Source organism: Halictus rubicundus, chromosome 6 (genome assembly GCF_050948215.1).
Source record: "Halictus rubicundus isolate RS-2024b chromosome 6, iyHalRubi1_principal, whole genome shotgun sequence".
In the NCBI taxonomy this organism is placed as follows: Eukaryota; Metazoa; Arthropoda; class Insecta; order Hymenoptera; family Halictidae; genus Halictus; species Halictus rubicundus.
The window spans coordinates 17,745,248-17,771,260 of NC_135154.1; the positions used below are offsets into that span (position 1 = coordinate 17,745,248).

Below are 26,013 nucleotides of genomic sequence, written 5' to 3' on the forward strand. Positions count from 1 at the left end.
TTAGAAAATGAAACAGGAATGATGGACGGAGGTTTCGGAACGGCCGTTTATTTTCTGGAGAGGCATTAAGTGCCCGGGGGTTTATGGTCGGTGAAGGAGGCCTTGTGAACCATGCGGCATCGCAGCGCGAAAACATTTTCGCGGTCGTGGCCGGCCCCGGTCATCGTTTCATTCATATCGCCGGTTGCACCGGCTTTAAAGCCTCCCCGTGAAATTCACGGCTGGTGAATGTTGGCCGGGCTCCAAAGTCCCTAGGCTCGTTCATGTTCCGCGTCGATAAGTGTCACGGTCGTAGCGCCACGTGTGACAATGCTCGTGGAAAAAGCGCTGCACGAAGACCGCAATGAGCTGCGGTCCCTATCGATCATTGTTACCCGCCCTCGAATAACCGCCGCCGATCCCTGACTGCGTGTTGTCGAAAACTAGGCTATTCATCATAACGGACTGATTTGTATAATTTTAATACACGGATTTGCCGAATATTTTTATTGAACAGCTTGCAGAAGATGATACTGAGCAGAGTGTAATTGTAAATAATTTGGGTAGATACGAGTTATTAAATATATGACAGCGTATTTTATCAATTTTTTAAAAAGTTATTGTACAATCTAGTGGCATTTTTGCAGAATAGTTCGAAAAAGTCCACGGTAGTGCAAGGGGTTAAATGAAGTAGGACATTTTCGATCTACGATTTTAATAAATACAATCGAAATTAAGTAGAGTGTCCTTAATCTTTTTAAAGATTTTTGTATAATTAAAACATCTGAGGTCTGTTGAAATTTTTACGGAATACATTGAAGAAGTTGAAATTAAGTAAAATATGAACAGTGAAGATCGAGTGAATAGAATTCAATTGAATTGCTCCATCGGAATATGATTTCTACCTATTGGAATTTCATTGATAAGGCGCGCGAAGGCGCTAAATAATTGCAGAGATCGAGTTATCGAGTGCGAGGGCGCATACGCGTAAGAGGGCGATTAATTGCGCGCGATACTCGTTCCGCGCGTGTACTCGAGGAGGATTGTTATAACAACTCCGTTGTAAATATACATTACGTCGGCTATAATGGCACGGGTATTTCTCGAGCAAACCTCTTGACTCCCGTTTCATCCGTGGCCGAAGTGCTTCATCGACTAGAAAAAGACGGCGGCTGAAAAGATGGGCCAATCACAATATTATCTCTGGGAACGCCGGCCGATATTCTACCGTGTTTTTGCTCTTAAAGAAAGCTCCCCGTCGACAGGTCGAGATGACCACCGGATGGCCACTTCAGTTTCAATGTCGCGTTCAATGTTTAATGCCCCCCCCCCCACCCCCCGCTTTCTATTTTTTTCCCTTCCCCGTTCTCTCGATCGGGTTTACGATACTTTTTGCCCCGCCAGTCACATTTCAAGAACTTTGACGGAACAAAGTGGATGAAACGGCCTCCAAGAAGTTTAATCGAACCATAATCTAATTGCATCTCGTTCACTGGTAGGATGATTCTTAACAATTTATTCGTCGATAGCCTATTAATAAATCCTTCGATAACTCCGCAAAAAAGGAAGCTCGATAATTCAATATAATTGATAATTTCAACCAAATTACAAATTAATCTATTGAATCACATTGTAACAAAATACTACAATTTTCCAATCATTTCTCTGTAACAGTAATAGCGTTAATTAATCGCCGGATATTATATTCACGAAAATTTAGTTTGTAGTTTATGTACGAATATGTGGTTATATATTTGTTTACGATCCAATCAATTTTTGAAAAGACTGTTAAATAAACCACGCTAAATAAATACATGGATGAGAATTGGTGGGGCTAGTAGAAGAGACACAATGTATGGTCAGACAAGTAGTTAAAGGTAGATTGGGGATGGACAAGTAGTGTAGCGACCTTTCCTAGTCTGCAAAGTGGAATCAGACTGTTTTATGCTGAGACAAGACGAATCATTATAATCGATATAGCAATCGACAAGTCAACCAGAAGAGCAGGTCAGCCGAACAAGTAGAATAAGTTGGTTTATGGCCACACCAGAAGAATAATTGGACTTGTGACTATACAAGTAGAATAACTTGGCTTCTGACCAGACCAGTGGAATAAATAGGCTATAATAAGATAAGTAGAATACGGTCTTCCTTGCCAGACCAGTGGAATAACTGCTAGAATAATCAGACGAATAGAATATGTTGTTTATGGCTAGATAGATAGAATACGTTGGTTTCATTCCTAAATGAAATATTTATAATACACGTATAAACGTACGGTTTATTTAAAAATTAATTATATATTTTATAATGATTACATTGTAATCCGCAGTTATTCGATACAGAATTGCGAAATAAATTCGGAGCAGTAATTATTGAAATCGTGGTGGAGGGAACAGCTATGGCTTCCGAAATTGCGGACATTTTATTTTGAGTTTTTCGTCGAGGGTGCAACACAAAAGAAGGAATCGATTTATCGCGCGATTCGCTACGCGCACGAGCCTGTACATTCAGCTTACTGTAATTAACGGTACATCCAGCCGAATTTCATTAGATGCTTCAAGCATTATGTGGGTGTTAATTGGGCTCTACAATAATTGATCCCCGCGTATCGATTGTTCCGTGCATGTGCGTCATGATAATTGGAAGGTGTGTACAATGCGAGCCGTCCGAAATTGTTGTATAGCCGCCACGATAATTGACACACTCGATTCCTACGCGTCTACTTAACTTCAAACCAACGCGCGGAATTATGCGCGTCGACAAAGGGTATCGTATGCTCATGCGCGTATCGAAAAACGACGAAAAAAGGGAACAGAGAAAAATCATACGTACACACACGAGAATGAGAGAGAGAGGGGGTGGAGGGGGGTGGGGAGGCGCAGTGAAAGGAAAAAAAACACGAGCCATTCCATATGCATGAAAGTGTCATTTGAAATATGCAGCGCTTTTAATTCTTCGTTACGTAAGAATTTAAAATTCGTTCTCATTTCCATTACAATGCGAGCCCGGAATCCTTTGCCCCGGCGATCTAAACGATTCTTTTGTGCAAAACGTTTCGCTTTAGGGCGCTTTAAATCGCAATCAAATTATGAATTAACCTGCGAGTCCACCCGGTCGCGGGACAAATACAAAAGGCACAGGCGACGTCCCGGCCGCCGGTTTGCACTTCGCGAGTGGAACACACCGAAATGCTGTTCCTCGATTTCGATGTAAATTTTTCCGTACTCGCAAAACTGCGTTCGACGCGGTTTTCTTCTCCACGCAAGGTGCGTGGAACCGGCCCATCAAGTTGAGTCAGACAAACACTTATACCGTGATTTCTCTATATATGTCGCCAAGACTTGGATGATAAACGTCGCGGAATTATCCCCACTACTCGGACGCCGAGGATGATACACGACGCTGGCAAGACCCGTGTTGTTGGCATATATCGAGTATTTCACTGAATGTGGTCGACCAAACAAGTAGAGCAGGGATACATAGTCAGACAAGTTGAGACTGAAGTAGTTTGTGGTCAGTGGGCTGCGGATTTTATGCATTTATGTCGAAAATGTAATGGCCCAATACGAAACTGTGAAGTCATTAGGAGGATTGAATGAAGTTATACTATTCTCAACATTTTGAAATGATTAAAAGGGCAAACGTATTTCAACTTCTGTTTCGTACGATTCACTTGGACAATTTTTATTTCGCATAAAAATTCGCAGTCAAGTGGAATGGGGACAACTAATTGCTAGAAAATTAGGAACGATTCATGGTCAGACAAGTAGTTCAGGGTTCATCTTGGCTGGCCAAGTAGTATAAGGACAGTTTATAGTCAGCCATGTGAAGGCAGACTGGCTTGAGATGAAACCAAGTAAATAGCATGGTTAATGAAGTAATAGACGAGGAAAATACAGGAGTGAGCTACTGAAATAAGTGAAATCAGCGTGGTCTATGATCCGACAAGCGGAATAGGGCAATATGAAGTTAGCCAATCGAGACCAGTATAATACGTGATCATATAAATGGAATGAAGAAAATTACTGGTGAGAACATTAAAATAGTGATGAACGAAAATTAGTGGGATCAGTAGAATAGGTACGATAGGTCAGACGAGTAGTATAGAGCCTTTATAGACAGTCAAGTGAAACCAGATTGATTTCTGATCAGACAAAATGAATGATTGCAATTAATGGAACAAGATACACCTAGAACAGGAGTTACCGAAACAAGTAGAATAAGTACGTCTATGATCAGACCAGGCGAATAGAACGCTCGATGAAGCAACAGACGAGTGTAATGGAGCAATAGGGTTCAAGAAAAGAGTAAATACACGTGATTAATGAACACTATATCTTCCGAATCTGGAAACACAATAGATCCATTCCGAGATCAGAGAAGGTCGAAGCAACAAATCTCCTCGCCACCTAAGCGCAAATTCCCTCTAATTTCCCGCGATTGTCGGCACAACCATTCAACCGGACTAACACGGCGCGGTATCAACGGTGGAAATAACTTTCAGCGCGCGGGTCGGTGAAAAAAAGGTATCAAGACGATATTTAACGCTCCGGAGTAGCGTGCGACTTGAATTACGCCGGCACACGTACGACATTATGTAACTGCGTGGCTCGGTCGTTTGTTTCGGAGGGTTGTGCACGTAGCAAGGCACGAAGAGAGAGAGAGAGAGAGAGAGAGAGAGAGAGAGAGAGAGAGAGAGAGAGAGAGAGAGAGAGCGAGCAAGCGTGTTATTCGCGAACAGGAGAAAATTAGAATGCCGGGTAAACAATGCGCGTCGTACTAGAACAGACGCCGTGAAATTACGCGGCTTCTCCGCTTTGCACCTGTGCCCCCGGTGGTGTCGTGGCACCGTCATAGTTTGACGAGGACACCTTAACCCTGGGACACGTCGAAGATGGAATCACTTACCCGCGGCTCATCCCTCAGCGTTCTGTGATGCGACTCGCTGCTCGACAAAGACCTCTTGTGCAGCCGCTTGTCGGCGAGCAAGAAATATTCCTTCAGCGCTCCAATCTGCAAACAAACAGAGGCACCTGTTAATTTCTTTGTCGCCGGATGGATTACTCTTCCGCTTTCGGCCGGATCCCCCTCGACCCCCTCCGGGATTTCATTTGTAGTCCCGTGGAAATGATCTTGAAGGATCACCAAGCCCGGACTCTTCTTAATTAAAAGAACAGTCCCCCCGCAACTGCCCCGCCGACCCCCTTGTTATGAAATATTCCGCTCGAATCGTTCTCCCAGCCGTTTCACCCCTTGGATAGAGACGACCGTCGGGTTTCGTTGAATAGGGAGGATGCACCCCAGGCGGCAGGAAAAGGTAATTTCTTCTCGTTTCAATTAATCGGATCATGGCAAGACCGTGGACGTCAAATATTTGCCTTGCTAAACGACCATGCGCGCGATTTGTTCTATCTGCCTGACCCAGATCGACCGCAAATCCTTTATTTACGTTGGATGGACTAGGTTCTGCTTGTCCGATAAGCGTACGGTTTATTTCATCAGTGACCGGTGACCGTTTGCCAAATCGGAGTTTTTAGATCGTTTTGGGAAGTTTGGAACGATACTTCGGTGGTTTTAATCGTTGTAAATTCGATAGAAAATGGTGGAACTTCATTTTTGACACTTTGGAGCTTTGGGGGACACTGTGACTGTCTGAGCAGAGGTTCATACTACTTGTTCAGGTATATGCATAATTCTCTATTTTGTTAAGTTAAAGAGCGCTCTGTAAATTCTTACATTGCAATACTTGAAGCGTCAATAGTGCGCAGACATCTTCAGAAAATTATTAAACACAAAATTTAGTACAACAGATCTGTATGCAAACCAAAAAATGTTTGCATCGATTGCAAGGCACAAGGGCCAAACAGAAATTTCGTTCCTCTTTCGAATATCTTGTTGAACTGAAACTAATACGCTGAAGTCCTCAAAATCTTTTTAATACGTCCACCACTTTAAATGTTGCGTGCCCATTTTTGCCATAAATGCATAAAATCTGCAGTCCAAATATAACGATGTTACACAACATATTCTTTCTTGTTTGCTTAAGTTAATCCCCAAATTTGTTATGCGGTAGACTGTTCTGCGTACTTAATTACTAGGCTGCGAAATTGCAAGCGGTAATAGTGCTCGTAAATCTTCAGAAAATTGTAACGCACAAAATGTAATGGACTTCAACAGAATTTCATTTTATTTTGCTAAAAGATTATTTACTGGAACATTTTTACTTCATACTTCTCTACTCAATGACATACCAGATTGCTTTATCTCCTTAATTACTGGCCGGTCAAATATTAAACATTACCAACACACTAAAGCTCTCAGGAAATAATGAAACACAAAATAATCAAACACAATCACACTTTTATGTTGAATTTACTGGCACACGAGGAGAAGAAATATTTTCTTGCTCACCCTAAAACCGCCCTAATCTCTTATTTTGTTCCAAGACCGATTGTGCAGTAATTATACTTAATTACTCGGCTGTGAACATTTCAGAAAAATATAAAATAAAGTGGGAGTCAGGTTCTCATGATATTTTTAACGTGCTGAAAGCCGAGGGAAAGAAATTTGCACTTAATTTTAACTTCTGCAACACGTTCGCCACCACAGTTTCAGTTCCCGCGGTACTATTTTATGAAACGCGACATACTCTCCTTACAAAATATCAAAAAACTGGAACAAAGAAATCTCATTACCGTCTTGAATGTTGCGCTGTGCGTCGCGGCTTTAAACAAAAACGCACGTACGAGTAATACGGTTTTCTTCGCGCGAAATATGAAACGGTAGTCTCCGTCATACGACTTCGCCGAGAGAACGTGCTGAATTTGTCAAGAAAAGTGCAAATTCGCGCGGACCTCCATGTGGTAATAACCCCTGTCGGAAATATCAGGTCGTCCCATAAGTTGTGTCGTTCCCCGGCGCTACCTTCAGGCGCAAAATAATAGTTCCGAATGTGTATCGTAGACGGACAATGGGAGGATTCTTTTCAAGGACACAAGAACATTCCACAAAAAATGAAAAAATAGCTCGCGAAGGTCGAATGGGAAACAACGGGACGCAGGCAACGAGATAACGAGCGATGCAATTTGCATCAGTGTTCCTATAAAAATTGCAGAGATATTGATTCGCATTGTCGGCGAGCAACGATGACCGGCTAGCGGGAAACAATATCACGGAAAAAATTCGGTCGCCGTATTATGAAACAATATTGGTCTAGCCAAATTGCCAATGTTCCCCGATTTATTTGCTGTTCGCTCGACACGCAACGCGCGGTTATTAAAATATTTAGTCGCCTGTAATTGGCCTCTTTCGTCGGTGGCCCGCTATTTGCAGCGACGGCAAATGAACCTCAAATATTATTCCGAATTTCATAGCGGAACAAGTTTCCGGCGCTCGGCTCGCATAACGGCCGGATGGCAATTGGAATCGATGCACGGGGAACACGTCGGCGATCGCTATGACGGGGCATGTCGGCTCGTTAGCTCGTATACACCTTGAAGAAGATCTCGAGCGAGCAGTCGCGAAAATTCGGCGACGCCTGATGGCGGCTTGATAATACATTCAACGGTTCGCGATGTTAGTCGAACTCGTGTCTCGAAATTCGCGGTGTTCTACTGCGAGTACCTGCACATTATGTGCTACATAAGGAGCACCCGAAATCGCGTCTCGAATGGCGGACAGATAATTTCCATGGGAAAGCCGGCTCGGAAACACGGCGTTGGAGAATTCGGCTCTGATTTCGAGATAATCGATTCTGGTAAAGGTAAAGGGCGCTGCGGGTCTGATGATTTTCAGGGCTCCGGGAACAGTGTAACATCGTCGCTAGACTCTGGATTACGTTCTTTTCAAGCGAGATTGGACTAGTGACGAGGAAACGTGTGAAAACGTTACGAGGTCTGAGGACATGGTTTTATTATTTTCGATGCGTTCAAATTTTTAGATAAGGCGTACAGGGTGTATAACAATTATATGTCACGACCACCATAGCGGGATTCTACACCTCTGGATCGGTGGAAATCTGTGAAAAAAATGCACCGCAAAAGTCACCTTGACCTTGGAAATCAAGGTCAAAGTGTCGAAAAATTTTCTTTTACTGCATCGTATAGTACTCATCACTTTGACCTTAAGATTCGAGGTCAAAATGAATTTTGCGGTGCATTTTTTTCACAGATCTCCACCGATCCAGAGGTGTAGAATCACGCTATGATGGTCGTGACATATAATTTTTATACACCCTGTACATCTTTGATCGCAACTGATTACCAGATTTTATGCATTCGTGTAAAAAATTTATTGGTCAAATACAAAACTGTGAAGGCATCAGTAGATTGCAAATTTTCATAGAAAATAAAAATTGTTTGGATGAATTACAAGAAGCAGAAGACAGAGTTTGATGATCGCAATTAATTGAAAATACTATGTCCTTTTTCATTTCTTTTTAACTTTCTAAAATTATTTTTTAATTATTGGAAGGGGAAATGTATATTAAGGCATGTTTCGTATGATCGTCTCGGACAATTTTTATTTACCGCAAACATTGAAAACAATATTATTTAGTATAGGGGTAACCATAAGTAATCGATTATTTGCAAAGAATTCGTTTTGCCTTCAGTTCTGTACCGATCGTTGAAGAGCAAACACGTATTATTTTACAGTTTTCGGCAAAGCAGCCTGTGTTCAAAATATTCTAAAAAGTATAATTTCTGTTTACAACCCTGTAATAAAATGGCGGCGTCCGTACCTTCCGAGGATCATATTCGTCATTGCATACTTTTTCATTTTCATGCGGGATTTAATGCAACGGTAACAACAAAGAAAATATGCGATGTTCTCCCCGTGCTCACCGGACATTCCTCCCTCTGATTTTTTCAGATCTCTGGAGCATTATTTAAGAAATAAAACATTCTGTAGAAGATGCAAGGAGGCACCTCGAGTCATATTTTGCTTGACGAACTCTGGATTTCTATAAGAGGGGGATTGAAAATTTGCAGGAAAGACAGCAAACTGTCCTTGATAACGATGGAGATGATATAATAAATTAAGAAATAAAGACTTGAATTTACTACAAAGTTTGTTTCAGATTTCACAATAATTGATTACCTATGGGTCGCCCTAATATAATGGTATTGTTTCACGAAGGATCGTGCAGAATCACGAATGTACAGGAAGCCCCTTCATCTAATCACGGTTTGCAGATCTCGAGCAGAAGAAGCCCGCAGCTTCTCGTGAAAGCGAAACGAAGCCGGCAAAACGCGTCGATCGGATTTCCGTGGATCGACAGTGTTCCAAATCGGAGCGGCACAGTCAAAGGATACTTTTCCGGCTTGTTGCGTTCCGTCGCGCCGCGGGAATCTTGTGATCAGAAACGATCCCGAAAATGCGTCGGAATCGACGAAGACGCGTATATTTATCGACATCGAAGCCGCTTCTGCCTCGAAGTTCGATCCGCGAATCGAGGAGCATGGCTCGGGAATATCGGGCAAATATTTGCGGTTAGCGTTTGCTTCTCGTGGGCATTCGACGGATCGAGCCACTTCTGTTCGGCGATATTTCATCGGAGAAATTGAAAAAGCTAAGGATGACTTCCGGTTACATCGTAATTTCCCGTAGCCGATTTAACGCGTACCCCGGAATCGGTTTTCGTGCTCGTAATCGTCGCTGTAAATCCGCAAACAGAATGGCAAAGGACCAGACGACGAGAGGGAAAAGATAAGAACGAGGAGGGTGTGGAAACGGGCTGGTGGATTCTCCACGGCGAATTCCAACCCCTATCTTCAGATATTTGTAGAGTTTGATAGGGCACGGTTCGCCAACTCCTCGAGCAAATGCTACGATACAACTTTAATGCCGGAAGATTCATTGGCATATTTCCGAGCATTGCAGATGATTTTTCCCTACAACCTCCCGATACGTTTGGCCCCGTTCACGGCGAGCGAACCTGCTTCCGGTTTACCCTCGACGCTCGCTGTTCTAATTTTGGCTCTCGGTTAATCGGTATCGATGCTAAATTGTCGCCAGCATTATACCCGGATCGCGATTCTTGCTTCCCTTGAATTTACGCCAAGCCGGCCTCGCAAAAACGATACTCCTGCGACATCTTTGCGATGCAGTTTCAGTGAGAACGATTTATCCGACAAATTTTGTGAAAAACAGATGCAATAAAGATGATTCTTTTCGGAAAATTAAAAATTTTAAAAACAAAATCCTTGCGAAACGGTCTGGATAAGAATAATTTTCTTAAGAAGTCCTTGCGGAACAGTTCCAATGAAAACAATTTCCTTGGGAAATTTTTCTGGAACGGTCTCGGTAAGAATTATTTCCGACTATTATTTTACTTATAGTAAGTAATTTTTATTTAAATTCTAGGGGAAAATTTATATAAAAATTAAATTTTAAAGAATTATTATGAAGAAAATAAACTAAAGAGGAATTCTTATAGTAAATAGTTCCAACAAAAATGATTTTCTCAGGACATTTCTGCAAAGCAGTTTCGATAAAAATTAGTTTCCGAATTCCTTTGCGATCCCTGTATTTTTCTGGAGGCCCGGCGAAGTTGTTTATGGAGAAATTTTAATTCTCAGTGAGATACAATGTCGGAGAGTATCCCTTGCTCTTAATGGCCCTTAATGGCCATTCGAAGTACACTCTGTCTCCCGTTCGTTCGGTTTGCTCGTTCTTCGACTTCCGGATCGAACGAAAAGCATATCATATGGAAGAGCACTCCGGCACGATATATCCTGTCCTCCTTTCAACGGTGGTTTCATAACTCGATATTATTGACCGTTTGCGAAAAAGACAACAATGAAAAGGTCTTGTATCAACATCGCCGTTCCCGAGCACAAGTGTCTATCTTATTTGAAATGCGGTTGGTCAAGAGCCGTCCCTCTTAAACTTCCAGATTCCCCGGTACCTCCTTTGTGGTCGGCCATCTTTGCCGGGAAAAGAAACATTCGAGGAATTGGAAATAACGTCGCGTCGAGAAGCTCGATCGAGCTTCTACAAATAATTGGTAGAATCGCTGTAAAATTCTGTCGAAACGATCGCGTTCCCGTTCGCGGATCATGCTATCCTTGATATTGCCGGTTTCACAATTGCGTGGACTGCATTTTCAATGCGTTTCAGCATTTTATGTTAGAACCTGTAACTTGCATACTGGGTCAAGTATTTATGCTATTTTTTGTTGTATTTCACTTTCTATTTATTTTCATTTTTATTTATTTCTTCAATTCTACTTATTCTATTTTCTCGGTTGCAAGTTATACTATTTTCTTCGTTGCAAAGCATCCTGTTATTTGTATCTCACCTAGAACGACAGTATTTATTTTTAGCTTCTACCTATTTCACATTCTCAACCACAAAGCATCCTTTTATTTATATCTCACTTAGAACGACAGTATTTATTTTTAGCTTCTATCTATTTCACTTTCTCAACTGTAGAGCGTCCTTTTACGTATATCTCACCTAGAAGGATAGCAATATTTAATTCTGGACCTCTACATATTCTATTTTCTCAATTGTAAGTTATACTATTTCCTCAACTGGAAAGCATCCTTTTATTTGTATCTCACCTAGAAGGACAGTATTTATTTTTAGCTTCTACCTATTTCACTTTCTCAACTTAGAGCGTCCTTTTACATATATCTCTCCTAGAAGGATAGCAATATTTAATTTTGGACCTCTGCATATTCTATTTTCTCAATTGCAAGTCATACTATTTCCTCAACTGCAAAGCATCCTTTTATTTGTATCTCACCTAGAAGGACAGTATTTATTTTTAGCTTCTACCTATTTCACTTTCTCAACTTAGAGCGTCCTTTTACATATATCTCTCCTAGAAGGATAGCAATATTTAATTTTGGACCTCTGCATATTCTATTTTCTCAATTGCAAGTCATACTATTTCCTCAACTGCAAAGCATCCTTTTATTTGTACCTCACCTAGAAGGACAGTATTTATTTTTAGCTTCCACTTATTTCACCTTCTCAACTGCAAAGCATCATTCCATTTCATTTTCAATTAGAAGCATAAGCATTCGGAGATCCTAAACAGGAACAAAAGTTTACTTGGAATTTGTAAATAGATAAAAACACAAATACTATCACGAAACTTTATACGCCCAATCAGTCGATAATGAATCGAACACGTGCAAATTAAAATGAATACTGCCTCGATCTAGACTACCGTAAATATTTCAACACCGCCACCGTCCGTCCGGAATCATTTCTGCAAATGTCTTACTGTATAAATCCATTCAATTGCCTACGCTAATTCAAACCAATTAAAATGGACGCTCTTAATCCGTTCCAAAGGATTTTCCACACGACCAAATTACCTGTCTCACCTACCGATATTTCAACGACACGCTCCCATCGAAACTACCTTTTAAGCCGCATAAAATATTTAATCGAATCTGTCAATTATCGGCAAGCTTCCATTCGACGAATTATACAGATCTTCGAGGCAGACGTGGGAAATGTCCAGTTTCAGAAGAGAGTCTCGCAGGAGAGAGAGAGAGAGAGTGAGAGAGTGAGAGAGAGAGAGAGGCGTTCGGGTGTTGGCTAGCTGGAAGCAGTAACAGGTTTTTGCTCGGCCAGGATCGATCCGGCCGTGGATTCAGATAAAAACGTGATCGGATACGGGTGCCGCGGCAAGTTGTCGGCTTGATTTCCCAGCGTGCACACGCGGAAATCCATTTCACCGGCGGCCGCAGCTTCGAGAAACCCCGATATTGTTCTTGGGGATCCTACGGGGCTGATTTAAGACGGTCACGCGGGCTTTTCTCGAATCTCGAGTCTCAAAATCCTGCGTTGCGGCTTTTCGCCGGCGAACCCGCGTCCGCTCTATCAACACGCCTCGCCGACTATAATCTCGGGCGGATATGCAAGCGGACCGGAACATGCGCAAGACCTCGACGCGTCTTGAAATTACAGTGTGGCCCGGGAGGTCAAACGGCACCTTGTGTATCTTAACAGATTGTTCACTGGCGATTATCTCGTCATTTTCGAAAGTCTAGTTCTGATCTGATTTCAAAGAGTAAAAAACCTCCCCTTTGGTAACAAAAATTGGCCGATTTTTTATCATTATTTTTTTATCATCATAGGCTGCACAAATGGTCACGTGCCATCCGAAAGAGTATCTGAAGAGTATCGATGTATTTTCAGTTGTTTGAAGTCATTAGGGAGGGGAAGAAATTTCTGCTTAAAACAATTTCAAAAGGTCCGCAACCTATTACAGTCGATTCTCGATATATGTCAACAACACAGGTGTTGTCAGTGTCGTGTACCGTCCAAGACACATACCCGAGTCCGAGGACACGGGGTATACCTCGCGGTAGTGAGGATACTTCCGCGACGTTTATCTTCAAGGCCTTGGCGACATGTATAGCGAAATCACTGTATTATTGACGAATGGAACGCGTCAGCAGGCGCATGGGCTGCGAGCAATTGAAATGATAGATAAATGTATGAAAATTTTTCTTTTGACAAATGTATAAAATGCATACGTGTAAAATACCAAATTTGATTGATTATTGTACACGCATATGATTACAAATATTTTGTCCGTTTTTTCGGGCCAAATGGCCCACTTACCCTCCTGTTGTCTCTCCTCTCGCGTCATTTACAAACTTTTTCAGTCTCTCCCGAAACGAACTCTATTAACCCTTTGCACTCGGCACTATTTTCAACGTAAAATTAAATTTTTCTTCCGTCTTACAATATTTTCAATTTATTCAAACTAAACTGATCCGATTTCTACATATAGTATTTGAATGTTTAGTAATCTATTAAATACAAATATTGTAATGTAACAAATATTTTGTAATATTTTTGGTAATTTCTTTGAAATAATGCCACAACAACTTCTGGTGGTGCTTCAGAGTCACCATTCGAGTGCTAAGGGTTAACCCTTTGCACTCGAAAACGAAACATTTTTCCCGACTTAAAACATTTCCCTTCTATAGATTTCTTTTCACGTTACACATACGAAAATGGTGCAATTTACTCGTACAATGCTGAAGTCTTTACCAATTTATTGAATACAAACAAATGTAATAATGTAAAAAACATTCTTAATAACGATGCAGCAATTTTCTAGTGGCGCCTTACAGTCGCCATTCGAGTGCTAACGGTTAAAAGCATTTCCCATCTTGATGATTCTCTGTTCACAAAAGAATCGCTGGAAGAAAATACTCTCGACAAGCTCTGGCTACACGAGTCTCGAGCGCGTAACAAAACTCTCGCGAAGAAAAAAGTCAAGAGCCCGGATGAAATTCCTGGGTAAAGGGGTGCATCGAGAGGATATGGATGGAGCGACGGATAATTTATCACGTAGCTGTACCGCTGAAACGCGTCTTCCAGTGATTGTATTTCGCCCCGGGTAAAGATCCGTGCGTGTGCCCGCGGACAACTTGTGGCCGGAAAACGAGTTCCCACGTAACCGAGGGGGCTGGGCCATAGGTAGCCGGGGCCAGATAACGGGTAAGTTACCACAGCAACTACGGGGGGGAACCACTAAATCAAACCGACCAAGAATGCCTCACGATAACCTCCGCATACCGTGGGTCATCGGTCCCTGCCCGTCGTGTGTCCCTGCCCGATACGCTTTGCCTACGGTATATTCCCTCGGCCAGGGGACGAATTAAGGTAATACGCGTCTCATGGAGGGCCACGGGAGTTTCAAGTTTCACGGCGGGAACGGAATTTCCGGCGAACCACTCTGCTCTCTCTCTCTCTCACTCTCTCTCTCTTTCTCGCTCGTCTGATGAAGCTTGAGGTCTCGTTACGATGCACTGTCGCTGACCTGTCGCTTCTTAATAGTTACCCGGGAAAACCCTCCCTCCTACACCCCCTCATTCTCTCGTCAAACTTTCGAACTTCCGCTCTGATTTAACCCCTTTGACTCCACCAACGACTTGTGACTGTCGATGCATGCGAAACCGCGACGCGGCTGGAGCTCGCATTATGGCGCGGAAACTGTGATCCGTTAGCCTTGTTTTATTCGTTTTGTTCCCGTAGTCCCGCGGGAACGGGAAAGCGTTGTTTATTGGGTGAAACGGGAGCGGCGCGGATTAGAGACTTTGTTTGGCGAGAAATTGAATTTTTCAAATTGTATATTTTGAGAATACGGGGGAGAGCAGAGAAGCATGTGTATGTGGGAGAGGGAAAATAAAAATGACGCGGGTACTAATGTAAGATCGCTCTCTCTCTCTCTCTCTCTCTCTCTCTCTCTCTCTCTCTCTCTCTCTCTCTCTCTCTCTATGGCGTGTATTTAGGATAGGTTTAGTTAAGTTAGGGTAAGTTAGGATAAGTCTAAGGTTAAGGTTAGGGTAAGAGCGAGCGAAAGCAGGAGATGTAAATAAAATTGTAACCCCAAGGGGAATGAATAAATGATATATACTATATTTTGAAAATACGTTTTTATACTGACAACTATCCAAAGCTTCAACGTTCAAAATATTAACCATGTCAGATGTGTGCGGGGGACTAATTATTCTAAGAATTCGCAATCATCGAGAAACAAGTTTGAATTGATAGGTTGCACGTATTAACCCTTAGCCCACGAATGGCGACTGTAAAGCGTCGCTAAAAAATTGCTGTGTCATTCAAAATATTAACCATGTCAGATGTGTGCGGGGGTCTAATTATTCTAAGAATTCGCAATCAGTTTGAATTGATAGGTTGCACGTATTATTAACCCTTAGTACTCGAATGGCGACTGTAAAGCGTCGCTAAAAAATTGCTGTGTCGTTATTCAAAATATTTTTCGCATTATTAAATTTGTGTGCATTTAATAAATTACTAAACATTTCAATATTGTACGAGTAGACACATAGCGAAGCCAAATATTGAAGCTTGTCTTAGTATTCATTCTTCTTTCAAAAATTGCAATCTACATATTTAGCATTAGCGGACATTGTTATTGTATTCACTTGTATTATTATTGTATTCTTCTTGCTTTATCTCTGTATTCTATATTATTGTACCCACTTATATTATTCCTGTAAAGCGAAATACTCCCAGAAGGGTTTCAAATGCTTAACAAAAAAAAAAAAAATTGCACCATTTTCGTATGTACAACATGGAAAAGAAATATGCAGAAAGAAAATATCCTAGGTTGAAGACGACTTTTTCGTTTTGGAGTTAAAACACCGTCGACTGCAAAAGGTTAATAGGCGTACTTTCACGATCCGATTGGCTCGTAAGCATTACTTAATTACAAATGTCGCAATATTTAATTGTTAGAACGACGCTCGGAAACTGTGAAACAGCAGGAAAATATTCGACTTAAATACAGTGACTCCCACTAATATTCGGACGCTCTTAAAAATCGCATAACCTTGTTAATATTGGACTATACTACCTGATTTTTTTTCGAGAAGTTAGAACAATTGGTTCGCTACGTAACGTGGAAAAATGTTTTATTAAAATTGCAAATGGTTGAAATTGCAGAGAAAGTACTAAAAGTTGTATTTTGCAACTTTTGAATGCGGGCTTATATAAAAAATTTAAAAAGTACGTTTTGTACAGCTGCATCAATTATACATATTCCGAACGTTTCATCTAAATCAGTCAACGTTGCAATGAGCTGCAAACGCTTAACGATGATAGCTTAAGGGTGAAAATCGCAGAATTTTGGTCTTGTCAGGGACTTTCGCCCTTATGTGTTCATTTTGATACACCTGTGGCTCATTGCAACGTTGACCGGTTTTGATGAAATTCTCAGAATATGTATAATTCATACAAATCTACAAATCGTACTTTCTAAATTTTCAATATAAGTCCACATAAAAAAGTTGCAAAATACAACTTTTAGTATTTTCTCTGCAATTTCGATCAATTGCAATTTTTGTAAAAATTTTTTTTCACTTTACGTAGCAAACCAATTGTGCTAACTTCTTAAAAAAAAAACCAAGTCGTATGATCCAATAATAACAAAGTTATACGATTTTTAAAAGCGTCCGAACATTAGTGGGAGTCACTGTATCTACTCGGCTGGTACAAAGTCTGCAACGCACTTACCCCTATGTCTGATAGAATCCGCGACATCGAAACGATCTGAAAAGACTCGCTCCGCTTAATTAATCGATATTCTAACGAGAAAACCGGGTCGCTAAAGAGGCGATATACATGCACACAATTCGGTTGGAAATGCTCGCCGGTGTATAAGTAGGTTGTATTCATTCCATCGGGAAGGGTTTCATCAAAACATCCGAATGTTTCGCAATTTATGATAAGTATTTCAGCGTCGATACTCATGAATGGCGCATAATTCAGCTTCGCGTGTACCGAGCGAACGCAGCGCGGAGGATACCTGAGCAGTCATTCTGACAGCTAATCAAGCGAATTCCTCGCATTTCAAGCTCGCGTTCGCGAGAGAAACGGACAGAGAGGAGAGACGGAGAGATGGATAGAGAGACTAAACCTGCGGATTTTTTTGCGGAACGAGCACCGGGAGCCATTCATAAGCGCGCGGCCCGTGCAACAATGGCCGCAATGAGCGAGGAGCGTTAACTGGCCACGGTATTGTTGTTTCGAAGAGGTACTCGTGATAGGTAAACCCTGTCCATAGGGGATAGCATAGCTCGCGGCGACCGCAGCAAAGCGTGTCGGTCCAAAAGTAAAAATATCAACAGAACAGATTCGATATCGGCGGGAATGATGATCGTTTAAATGAACGCGGCGGACCGGTATTCAACGCGTTTCAAAACGGCCCGGCCCGGCCCGGCCCACAGAAGTGCTCCGCTCCCGGAACTCGCGTGCAATGCGGATTCGCCTTGTTTTCATTCCCATTTTTTCTCCTCTCTAGCCCCCTCTCCCCTTCTCTCTTCTCTCCCATTTTCCTCTTCTTTTTTTTTTGCACGTTTTACACCGTCCGCTATTGATTTCGATCGATACACGCGTTTTGTCTCTGGGACGAGCCCGGTGTTTTTTCAGCCGGCCAAAAGCAAATCTTGCGTGCACCACGGCCGAACGGCAACCATTTTCTTATTTGCTCAACCGTGGCCGAAGTGTTTGTAACCCACTTTGTTAATTTTCACCGGTCCGGGTTCCCCGGTTTTCCTCTCGACGGAATTATTTTTTTTTTTTTTTTGCCAGAAGCACGTGGTTGGACAGTTAGGCCACATCGGTTGTAACGTTTTTGTTTTAGTGGGAACGTGGCGGAAGTTTGGTTTATCTTTGTCGACTGGAGTCGTAGACTATTGTCGCGGATTACAAATATCATTTTTTGAGAAATTCTAATGTTGAGGTTTATTGCAGAAATTCTAAATCTGGCTGCTTCGTCGATGCATCGGTGACGCGTTAGTTAACAATTGCTCTTTTCGCACACTTCAGAGGGGGGAAAAAAAATACTGTAGACTGAAGTGATGGGTTCATTCTCCTGACTTGACGTTTTGAAAAAATGTCGGGGAAGCAGCAAAAATTCGGAGCGAATTTACGAAGGCACAATGCCGCTGGGTTTCGATTTGCAGTGTTCTCTTTCCGATTCTTTTCCGTCCTCGTGGCAGTGCGTCTTTAATGATAACGAGATAACCGAGTTAATTGGCAGCGTAAGATCACGTCCGTCTAAGGCAGCGATACATGTAACGTGAACGCGGCACAAAGACCAGGGGCTTGTGCTCAGCAATGAGTTAATGCATTTTTCGCGGCGCTTATTAACGGGACGGCAGGTTGCGCCGCGCTGTGGCCATGGGCAAATTAACGCCCTTAACGAGAACACCCTTGTAATAGGTTAATTTCCTTCAAGTATCGCCGACGAATGCGAGCGGCTCTTTGTCGTAAAAGCGAGCGAATAACTGTCTTTAACGACGCCGAACGCTATTTTGCGTTCCCCAGATTTATCGACCTCTCGACGATTTCATTCCAAGTCCTCCACGATCGTTTCACCGATATTTGCAAATCGGTGGAATCAGTGTAATTAAAATGAGAAAAATATTGACAGCATTATGGGGCTTGAACGAACTCATGACGAATCCGACTAGGTACAAGAAGGTGGTTATCGATGTACACTAGCGGCGGGAAGTATGTTAACACCTTTTCAAGCGGAATAACTTTTTTAAAATTGGTCCAAATTACTTGAATCTTTTCTAGAAGTTAGACTAACTAGTTTGCTACAGAATGACTAAACAAACATCTTTTTAGATTGCAATTGGTTGGAATGATAAAGAAATGAAAAATTATGATTTTTCAACTTTTTTATCGTAGCCTATAACGAAAATTTCATTGAAATCGGTCAACGTTGCAATGAGCTACAAACATTTCAAGATGCGAGTTTAAGGGTTAAAGTCGCAGATTTTCGACCTTGCCAGGGAATATCGCCCTTATGTGATCATCTTGAAACGTTTGTAGCTCATTGCAACATTGACCGATTTTTATGAAATTTTCAGTATGCATGTAAGTTACCGAAATCTACAAAACGCATTTTTCAAATTATCGTTATAGGCTCAGACGAAAAAGTTGAAAAATCACAATTTTTTCATTTCTTTATCATTCCAACCAATCGTAATCTAAAAAAATGTTTGTTTAGTCATTCTCTAGCAAACTAGTTGGTCTATCATATAAAAAAGATTCTACTCGTTTGGACCAATTTTAAAAAAGTTATTCCGCTTGAAAAGGTGTTAACATAGTTTCCGCCGCTAGTGTATGTACCCTGTGAAAAATTGATGGGCTAGAATGTTTAAACAGTGGAACGATCGGGAATTCGATAAAGGGTCGTCGGCTTATTTCGAAGCATCGTTTCCCGGGCACGTCGCGCGATTGAAATCGGAACGGGCACGTCAGAGACAGTTCGAAGAAAAATTCATGCGCCCTGATAATAGATACTCTTGCGTTTGTCGTTTCATTTTATCGAGCACCACGTGCACTGCTCCGATTACGTTAGAAAGGTTGACAGTTCCATGTCTGGAGCTAAAGATGACGCAGCTTAGCCCCTGGGGCATGCCCAACCGGAATTTGACGTATGAAAGGCACTTCTAACTGGAGTTACTTTTGCAGTTGATTTGGTCGTCGTCTTCCTTGGGTCCCTGTCCGGTCAGAAATCGAAGGGAGAAAGCTCCTCGACCGAACCGCTGACAACCGGAGTGTCATGATTTTCCGACAAACACGAATGCTCGACAAACTATCACTTTGAAAGAAAAATTCCAAACTTATAAATCCAGAAATTGGTCGAATAAATTCTGTAATTTAATTCTAACTCTTGCGAAAACTCCACCAGTCTAACGATTTTATAAACTCTCCGTTTAATGACAATTCCTGTGAGATTTCTGCGAGTGTCCCAATTGTGTGACCCTCGAATCTATGAAATAGATTTTCTACCTAAGTTTAACCTTTGCAAAAATTTTTTGTGAGTGTCCGATATCACAAATTCATCATTTTGTAACAACCGGGAATTATTTAACAAGCTGTCATTGCGGTACCAATTACACTCCAAGCTTAATAAATCCTCGAATGAATAAAATATGACCTCCATTCGAATCCAGCTTGCGAATATTTTAAACATTCTCAAGATACCTTGCATATCGCAAGATACGTTTTCAACTTTGCAGAAACATTCGCGTCAAGCAAACAAGACAATTATTTGACTCTGAATAAATAATTTCGATCACGTTCACTAAGCTTATTTCATTTTCGTAATCCCGAGTGAAATAAACGATATAATGTAATACAAGGAAATGTAACGTTGCGTATGCAATAATTGCAATGGAGATCGTCGAGAAACGTAAATCTGTGTTGCGCATTTAACTTTTTGAAGCAACCTGTAAAATTACGCGCATGCAGGTTAACGATTCATTTATGAATAATTATGCTTCACGAGTTTGTTATTCGCTGAATGCTGGTTTCTTTCGGTCGGAACAAGACCGGTGTTTGCAAAGAAACGCAAAGGCGTCCTAATTCCGCAATACCGCGTGTAACATAATTGACCCAGCTCCGGTTTAGAAAGAGACACAAAGAAACATTTCATTGAAGCAAAGAAAAAAAAAAGAAAGAAACATTCATATACGAGCATCCTTCATCATTACTCTTAGCATATAAAATTCACGTTCTCATTCGCGGAATAATATGAACTATATGTTCCATTTAATTACCCCCCGTATGCTTGCAGTTTTAACAGCCGCCGGCGGTATAATTATAACTGAGTTTGACGATATATATATATATATATGTATGTATCTGTGAATTTTAATTATTTAAAGTACGCGCTCGCGTTGTTCTAAAAGTACGCCAGAGGGAAAAACAGTAGAGTTCTATTGTTGTTGGTGTAAAAATATATTTTCACATCCTAGAACCTGTTTTGTGTAGCCCGATCTTCATTTTGTTTATTTAGGTATCCAATTTTCGTTTCAGTATGAAACGAAATAATGTTTTGACGAACAATGGAAATGTTGTTTACAACGCTGCAGATAACAGCATTTTGCGAAATAAAAACCTGGAAAAACATATTTTTTGTGCTTTCCGAGGTTTGTGTAACAGGATATTAAAAATTTTTCGATCTGCTTTCCCATTTGTCGAAAATGAAATTTCGAACACGACTCTAAATTTAAAACTACACGTCTATTCAATGTCACGGTTAACAATGAAACCATATTGTGTAATAAAATGAAAAACAAAAAATATTTCCGTGTAAAGAGACTGAGACTACTTTTTCCGAAAAAGCATTCCAAACATGGCAATCCATTTTTAATAGGCTTTATTTGAAAAAACAAAACGTCGAATTGAAGTTACCGTTAAAAATTTGACAAATCATAGCCATTCTGTAAAATGAAAGAGTATTTCTACAAAAATAAAAAATTCTCTTCAAGATGTGCAATAACAAAGCTCTCATAAAAATTTTTCGACTCAGTTTTCGCTTCACCTTTTCAATCAAAAGATATTTAAACACTCTCAACATTTCCAGTCGGCTATCTTTGAGAAGCGAGACATCTGATTAAATACGCTGCTAAAAATCGGGCAAATTGCCGCCATTCTGGATAGAAAAAATATTTTCCTACTTCTCGCGGTTCGGCCAATAAAGTCCGTTCGGAAAGTTTTCATTCGGTTTGTTCGTTAGCTGTCGAAAAAAAAAACAATAGAACTGCGAGCCCACGGTATTTGAAACGGACTTGGTTCGGGGAGGGGGGGAAAAGTTGCCGTTAAAAAGCTGATAAATGAAACGAAACGAGGAATAAAAGGGCCGTCGATGGAGTCCCATTAGGGATTCGTCATCGCGCCCGGTCTATTCCGAACTGTTCTTTCCAACTGTTTTACCCGGGGCCGGGTAGAATATTTTCGTTTCAATATACGGGGTGTACGGCTCGCGAAGTTCGCGGAAACTTTCGGCAAGTTACTTCGCGGCAGCTCAAATTGAGAATACACGGCAAGATTCGACTGCAGGGAATTATGTAAATCCAAATATAACTGTACGCTCGCCCTGAGACGGAATAATGGAGACTTTCGGGGAGCGGTAAAGAAAATGCCCGGGGTCTAGCTGGTCACATCGACGGAAATGTTCAAACCTGAAACCGTCGGGTGTATTTCTTAATTAACCCTCACGAGCGACGTCGAGAACGTTCAAAATTCATCGAGGGAAAATTCCCCTCGACGATCGAGAATCGCTCCGATCGATTAGCTCCGCCGATCGAGCGAGTCACCGGAAATAAAAGATTCATGGTGCGCTTTGTGTCTTTATCTCCCGAGCGATGAAATATAAGGGACGTCGAGCGTCTTATCTATTCAGGCGACCGATTAAAATGGAATTTTAAATGAGACCGACCTAATTGAACCAACAAACCGAGGAACAAGAGCCTCGCCGGATCGCGGGAAAAGGGAGGAGCCTTTATTTTGATTCGGGCTCGAGCCACGTCGACTTGAAAGGCCTCGATTTATTCAATAATCTTTATCAAAATCCCCGGGACGTATCGGGCACATTTTTCCGGAAGCATTTCAACCGAGGACCGGCTGTTCCGGATAAAGTACGCGATGGAAAATCCTCTCGATGCATTGATTTCCACGATACCGCAGTTTCCGGCCGAGAGGAATCTCGAAGAAAGCGATTTTTCAGTAAATAACATTTCGCGAAGTGCGAGAGTTTATCCATTTGTTGGAATACTTCGCTAAAAGAGTGATCAGGTAATTAAGCTTTCAATCGAATCATTGTTAACCAGGAACAAATTGTCGAAGTTGTCGCGACAGACGAATAAATTTGAGATAATATAGATTCATGATATGGTTTTCGACGGTTGCAACGTAATTGGCAGAATGTTCCCAGAATCGCAACAACATTTTTATTTTCAGCTTTTCAGATCCACCGCGATGTTACAAACGTATATTCGGTTCGTGGATGCTGTTACCGAAACGGTCGATCGATGCAGGGCTTCCATCCACCAATTTAGGTTTCTGGTTACGTCTGCACGCCATGATTTGCCGATGAAAAAATGTTTTTTTTTTTTTTTCATACGCAATGTTTCAATATCGTTGGTCGACTGCAGTCTGTTTCTCGAAAAAAAGGGTGTCGAGGTATGTGCATCGATGATCATTATCGCTGTTCATTCGATACCAAAAAATTCCGAATACTGGTGTGGGAGCTGGACGGGCTAATACGAATTTTTCATTAAAAAAAAAGTTCTCGACTTTTGTACCTACACTGAAAGCCAGCTTCGGAGAGCATGAACTAATAATATTCCGGTCTATAGATTCTATAATGTACACGAAAATGTATATATGCATACACAAATGTAAAAGTAAAATTCTGATACGAGGATTGACGGTAACAATCGTCAGCGAGGAGTCGAGCACAATATAAAGTCGGACATTTCGTATCTAATAAAATCGTGCGTGGATTTTTCCGTGGATCAGGCCACGGAATATCGATCGAAACGAACGAGGAAAAAGGGGAAGATGATCGATCGGATCAGCGTCGGGGGAACGGATGAACGGCGCAGGAGGAAACAGTTAGGAACGCCGGAAGGTAGCGCGACGCGGGCGTCTTGAAAGCGAATGGGATAGGAAATTGCGGATCGGGAATTTCGAGCCGCCATACGAGACCCGGAGCCACTCTTGCGGTAATGTTCGCATGTTTAACGCGAGAGATCGACGAAATCGTCGACATCACGACAATTTCACGCGTCTTTTCGCCATCGCGTACCCGCCTTCCCCCTCCCTCGCCTAGGGAGCCCGAGCGGCTGCGATTCCCTTCGATCGTGAACGTCACGTCTTTCCTCTCCTCGGAGCGTTAAATCGACGGGACGCGCGCGTAATCGTAAAGAATAGCGCCATTGATTCAACCCTCGATGCAACGAATCCATCCGCCCGGAAGAGACGAAATTTTCGGGCCCGGGGACGCCATTCTTCAACTAAATCGACCGTCCCGATCCACAGTGGGCGAAAAGCCCGAAAAAGCGGCCAAAACCTCTAAACGTACTTTAATGCACTCAAAAATTCGTACTCGGGGGTTTTCGGGGTCGCTGATTACGAATATGAAATTGAAATTCCAAAAAACAAAATGGCGGATCCAATATGGCGGACATGTACATTAAAAATGGGCGGGTCTGCTTGGAAAATGATCTATTTGGGGTCTTTGGGGTCGCTGATTACGAATATGAAGTTGAAATTCCAAAAAACAAAATGGCGGATCCAATATGGCGGACATGTACATTAAAAAATGGGCGGGTCTGCTTGGAAAATGATCTATTTGGGGTCTTTGGGGTCGCTGATTACGAATATGAAGTTGAAATTCCAAAAAACAAAATGGCGGATCCAATATGGCGGACATGTACATTAAAAAATGGGCGGGTCTGCTTGGAAAATGATCTATTTGGGGTCTTTGGGGTCGCTGATTACGAATATGAAGTTGAAATTCCAAAAAACAAAATGGCCGATTAAAATTTAAACAACAGTCCGCATTAAATGTGTTTTGAGTGGTTGATAGGTAAAAATGTATAAATGACAAACAAAATTGCACTTTGTATATCAACAATTAGTATAATTGTAAATTATGTACATAATATTTATTCATCCGAATCGTCTTCGATATCAGATCCTTCTTCGGAACCATTTTCTTCTTGTGCAACCGTTTGCCTTTCGTTATAAGGTACAAATGGCGAAAGCAACATTTTTAGTGCTTCCGGAGACAAACTCTTCATTTTCTTTTTCGGCAGTTTCCTTATACTTGAAATATATGGATCTGACGTCACCATAAGTCTCAAGAATACATCCTCCATGGTCTTGGTGCGTGAAGATTTCCGCGAGAAATCTTCTCGAATCCTTTTGACGTGTTTATGTGAGGCCTCTTGTGCTTCCTCTGACATTTGACCGATTGGCAGCAAAGAGGACGTAATTATTTGTGGTCCGTGAATTAAAAGTTTGTGCATCGAAGTCGGCATATAATACCAAGGATATAATTCGACAAATGTCCTAGCAGTTTCTATTGTATATTCTTTAAATTTTGATATATCTATTTTGTGACCACTTGAGACGACTTGCAAAATAACGTGAAATCGCTTTATTAATTTTTCGTCAAGTCCTGTTATGGTCGCAGATACTTCCGGGTTATGAAAAAATCGCCGAGCCGTATTGCCGTCATTGGAACTTCCGTATCCAGGCTTTGGGCAATCCACGACTAGCCCCAGTTGTGAACGAAAACCTTTCTGTATAATGGCTTTACGGTTTTCCATTATTTCTTTATCTTTCTTGGTGCGCATCTGCCATTTTTTTATGTCCAGCCTATATGATACATGTAAGCAGCATTCGAAGAAGCGAATCCATGCATGTAACGTAGAGAGTCCAAAATGCAAATACTCTTCATTGACTTCTTTTTTTATCATCATGTCAATTTTATTAAATTCTTTCGATGTCGCTCCACATAAATAACAACGCTGTGTAGATGTTGTGGATGTTACAGCATTACAAATTTTACCATCTACCATCGTCATTGCCAATTTGTATGAAATAGAAATTTCTTTTCCATCTACAACTGTAGTGAAGGGAACAAGTGCCTTTATTTGCTCCTCAATATATTCCATTTCACGTACTGTTGCATCTGTATTTTCGTGCAGGAAC

The 26,013-nt window shown here is 41.5% G+C and overlaps 1 protein-coding gene across 2 annotated transcripts in view; it reads right to left on the bottom strand.

Moving 5' to 3' along the window:
• Positions 1 to 26,013, bottom strand: part of Fur2 (furin-like protease 2) — a 503,981-nt gene that overhangs the window by 27,839 nt on the left and 450,129 nt on the right. For both annotated transcript variants that reach the window (XM_076789088.1, XM_076789087.1), the window contains exon 3: positions 4,891 to 4,995. In XM_076789088.1, the coding sequence (XP_076645203.1) occupies positions 4,891 to 4,995 (105 nt within the window). The remainder of the gene's footprint in view (positions 1 to 4,890; positions 4,996 to 26,013) is intronic.